This window comes from Temnothorax curvispinosus, unplaced genomic scaffold (genome assembly GCF_003070985.1).
Source record: "Temnothorax curvispinosus isolate PA1 unplaced genomic scaffold, ASM307098v1 QBEX01010310.1, whole genome shotgun sequence".
NCBI lineage: Eukaryota > Metazoa > Arthropoda > Insecta > Hymenoptera > Formicidae > Temnothorax > Temnothorax curvispinosus.
The window spans coordinates 1-4,838 of record NW_020220090.1 but is presented as its reverse complement, the minus strand read 5'-3'; the positions used below and the strand labels follow the sequence as shown (position 1 = coordinate 4,838).

Below are 4,838 nucleotides of genomic sequence, written 5' to 3'. Positions count from 1 at the left end.
TCTCTTAATAATTCATTTTGATAATTGGCAGCACTCTGCTTTTGCAATTTTTCTCCAACTTGCTTCCGTTCAGCTCCCCTGAGTGGTCTCTTCACATCTACATGGTAGTCTCCACGAGTGTCACGCGTTTTAATTGTCAATCTCAATCCGTTGCTGGTAGGTTCACTATTTGCTGTACCAATCATTATATTTTTGCACTTTATTCTATCCTTGCAATAGGCAAAAAACTTCAAATAATATTCATCATCTTGAGGGTTAAAAAGAGAGCGTACGTAGGACCACTTTGCACAGAATGCACAACTAAAATTGTACCTTTTCCAGAATGCTCTAGTAATAACTGATGCCCATGTTTCCGTCTTCAATCTGTTTTTGCTTTTAGACTCATCTGGCTTAATTAATGACCATTCTTCACTCGTAAGTAAGAGATCGAAAGAGTCACATTCCTGTAGATTTTCATTTCGTATGTCCTCTGGAACATAATCATCGTCTGGTTCTGAAGTACACAATTTTTCATGATCAGATTCTATTTCATCTATTTCATCTTCAATTAGATAAGGTTCCGTTTCCGGAGATGTACAAATTCCTTGATTACGTCGAGCTTGTGCCAAATCCCCTCGTTTGTCATACCTCACGTGTGTATAAACAGAACGAGGTAGCCACCTTCCATCTAAGTCTTAGCTCATTGTTTTCCATAATGTGTCTCCATATGGTGGAAAATCGTTTGTTGCAAGACGATGGATATGTTTTTCGATCAACTCAATAACCTCTTTTTGAGACACCTTTGGTTTTCGACCCATGTTTGAATTGAAGTTCTAGAAAAAAAATTATTAAATATCTTACGGTCAAGGATTAAGTTATAGACACTTCACATTACATAAAAAAGAATTATATAATAATTTATGTATGAAAGAAATAAATCAAGGCGGGAGGAAGGCAAAGTTTGTATAGATCTATAATTAAACCTTCCCTTCTTATATGTATTACTAAATAAACAATTAATAATAAAAACACGTAACCTTTTTTAATCTTTTATTATAAATAATAAAACCTTTTTTATGGTTAATCTCCAGAGGTTATGGTAATCTCCATTACAATGTTTAACAATCATCACGTAGAGCTAGTAGTCGGTTGTCTTTTGTTTTCTGAATAGCTTTGACAATAAAAATGGTACTATTTTCAAAAGTGGAAGCGCGCAATTTCAAATGTTCTTTTAAATTTTTTCCTTCAATTGTTAAAATATTTTGGCAATATTGTAAACTCTAGTTCAAATGCAAAATTTTATTGAGAATATTTACTGTAATTGTAATTTTCAACTAAAAATGTAATTTAACGTGTAAGATAAAAAAAGGTTAAGTTCTATTGAAATTGTATTGAAGACATGTATTATTTGAAAATTGTTTCTTATAAGAACAAAAAATGATAACAGGCCTATTCAATTTACCATTAGGCAGTGTAATATAAACATTTTAGCAAAAATAACTGAGAAAATAAAATACAAATTCTAAATATAAATGCCCGGCCATATCTATGTAAATCCATTTAATGTGATGGTCACAACGTATCGTAATACTTAAGTGCTTATAAGTATGAAAATTTCAATTATATAAATAAATTACGTTGAATCCTTGTTCTAAAAACGTTTGATCGTTTAGTGTTAACAAATTTGTAAATCCGACAATTTTTTATAATGCTATCCTTATTTTATTCCTTTTTCCATAAAGGTCGATTTATCTAATAACTCATAACATGTATATAAAACTCATATAAATTATAAACAATATAACTCATAAATTCTTTTGACTAAATATATATTTATTTTATAAATAACTTGAAATTTTTTCAATCCTGTTATGAAACAAGGATTCAACGTACGTATATTCTTCACAATAATGATTAAAAATAGAATTAGCCATATGACAATACACGCGATTAATAATTGGATACATTAGTCTTTGGTAAGCTTTTATGGCAGTGTTTCATTTCCCTACCAGCGCAGAAGAGTACAGACTTGCTGATTAATTAAGGACGGTCCACTACGTAGCAGCATAACAAAAATTTCTTTAACGTGATAAACTTGAAAAGATATGTATCTTTTTAATTAAAACTTCTTACCTCCAAGCAATGAGAGGTGCCAATCTCTCGGTCAATTTCTGATAATTTCTCTCCAGCTCCATAATCCCGCTGATCGAGACCAATCAGATTCTTATTGCGCCGCAAAGCGTCGAGACACTTTTTCTGGAAATCTTTCAAACACAAACGAAGCTTGTGCTGCAATCTGGTCGGCTGCGCATTTTGTTCGCGCAAACCGGAAAGAAACACGACCGCTACTTCAGCGGGTCCTTGATTAACCGTCGTGCCAATGCAACCTTGAAGGACCATTTGCAGCATCTTTGCGTCAGGTGGTTCTTGAGCGGTTGCAGCAGCCACCTAATTAAGATTACATAAAAATGTATTACATGTGTACTGTAAAAATATTAAGATGTGAGAAATCGATCAATACCTCGAGAGTCTTCTTCTGTATGTCTTCAATTGCCACTTCGATGGGACTCAAGACTATCTGTTTTCGAGCCACAACTCGATTTCTGGTTTTCAGATATGGGAAATGTGTCGTCACCGTTAATATAGTCTTCCGTTTACACTGTTCACATAATTCACCGTAAGCTTTGCCACCAGGAGTAAAAGGTGTCGCATAAACAAATCGTTCTAAAAACAAAAGCCATTATCTAAACAAATTGTTAATTACTGTATAATTAATTACTGTTATCACAAAAAAATATTTTGTCTAAATCAATACTCACTCATGTTGAAATTCCGATGAAAAACTGTAGGTCTGTGTCTAAGCCGTGTGCTTCGAAGTACGGTTCCACGTAAGTGATCTGTACATAAGCTTTGTCCGGTTCCAGCTTGCTAGGATCCACAGGATTCGAATCCTTTATTATAACTATATTCTCCGCGCCGAATCTCTCGGCATAAAAGTTCTCGAGTCTCGAGAATATTTCCAAAAGTTTTTTTAAAGTTGGCTCTTTGTAAAGAATAGAAACCAACTCTGAAGTACGTCCCAAAGACACGCTTGCCGGCCAATTGTTCCACACGCGTATATGCCTCGTGAAGTTTACTAAAAAAAAGTTCCAAAATAATATTTTATGCAGTAAATTTGAAAAAGATGTGCCCTCCATATCATACTAAACAATTTAAATTTTCTTTCCCATAAATGTTAGCTAATTTATTGTAGTCATGTGCAGCTTCTGCTATAGGTAGCAACACCCTATAGACGTCAGGAATAGCTTCGTACATTCCAGTTGCGTGAAAAAAGCTAGGCGCGTGCTCCAAAAAACCCGCCAATCTACTTTCTGAAAAATCAGGGTTTAAGCAAAGCCCTTCTTCCCTTCTGATTAGTACGTCATCGCCGACGGCGCTCTTTTCTAAAACGTTTGGTGTTACGGCGTTCAAAGCAACGGCTCCTACGGGCCGAACGCCGTCACCAGGTTCGAGTAGATGAAGATATTCCACTACCAGAGTGGCACTGTGCACCAAACACATTGCTGCTTCCGTGTGATTTTTCCTTTCCATGTGCTGCTGCGCCATGTTTGCGAGCCAAGTCAGGCGAAGATCAGGGGATCCTTGATAACCCTTGGCGATTCTAAACAAAATTTAGATACATCCCTTAGCTCGTTATGTTTACTTTGAGTACCACGTCACTCAGATCTGAGTGACGCATAAGTTCTCGCAGGGGCCCTATCACCCATCTATGGGTGACGATTTTATTCACTCAAGTAAAAACAATTTCGTTACTTATAAATATATTGAATAAAACCTTATTTTTGCAGTACATTGAATATATATTTAAAACAAAACTATCAAAAATTCACTCTTGGGCCCCGCAGAGATCACGCTCGAAATGTGCTTGGCACTCGAAGTGTTTAAGTTAAATTGTTTGCTAAGATTCAGAAATCTTACCTATACATTAGATCCAAGAGCATTTCAGATTGAATAGTAGATAATGTGAGACTCGCAAATATTAGCTCCACTTCTAACTTTAATTGCAGACATTTTACGAGAATTGTATAAGCAAAAGGTTCTGTAGGATCCGGGGCAACACTGATTTCTTGCCACTCGTCGTCAGAAGAAGTCGGAGGAGCGTAAAGCGGGAACAAGGCTTCCTGAAAAATAAATATTTAATTATTTAGTCAAATATAGAACAATAAATACAATATTTAATATTTAACATTTATTATTTAATATTTTATTAAATATTTAATAAAATATTTAATTGCGGAATGTATGAAGATAGTCTGGGGTTCAGAAGGTTCGACGGTTAAACGGGACACTCTCAATTCACTCACGAGTGAATTATCGTTAATCTCAATATCTATATTTACGTCACATACACAGATTACAAAATAAACGCCGACAGAAAGATGATCGATCCGACGGACCGAAGGCCCGTTAACGGAATATAGTTTCGAGCACCAGCGGATTTCGACTCGCACGAGCGTAACAAAGCGCGTAAACGAATGAGAAAGAGAGCGGCGCGTGACGGAACGGAGCGTTAATCAGCGCGAATAAAGAGATCTTGAAAAGCGCGAATATAGAACGGAGATCTTGAAACGCGCGAACGAAGATCTCGCTGCGCGCGATGACGCAGATTTTCGCTGCGTCAGCTGAAAACACTTCTTGGGCCTGCAAGGAAAGCGTGTTCCACGCCAAAACCAGCTCGCTCCCAATAACACGGGAGGCCGGTATCCAATTAATTGTTAATCTTTGGATAATCACACCCGCACATCATAGTATTAACGCAGGAAAACAGCGGCACAATATACGGCGCGAGCAATCCCATG

At 36.4% G+C, this 4,838-nt stretch overlaps 1 protein-coding gene across 2 annotated transcripts; it reads right to left on the bottom strand.

The window, feature by feature from the left end:
• Positions 1-649: 649 nt before the first annotated feature.
• Positions 650-4,149, bottom strand: LOC112460093 (dedicator of cytokinesis protein 6-like). 2 transcript variants are annotated; one of them, XM_025024592.1, is made up of 5 exons: positions 3,958-4,149; positions 2,799-3,640; positions 2,501-2,703; positions 2,113-2,427; positions 650-812 (listed from the first exon to the last, which is right to left on the bottom strand). In XM_025024592.1, exons 2-5 carry the CDS (start codon positions 2,800-2,802, stop codon positions 675-677), a joined length of 660 nt encoding a protein of 219 aa, XP_024880360.1. In that variant the 5' UTR covers positions 2,803-3,640; positions 3,958-4,149; the 3' UTR covers positions 650-674. The 2 variants fall into 2 exon arrangements, with proteins under 2 accessions (XP_024880360.1, XP_024880361.1); XM_025024593.1 differs by lacking the exon at positions 650-812 and adding an exon at positions 2,009-2,033.
• Positions 4,150-4,838: the final 689 nt, after the last annotated feature.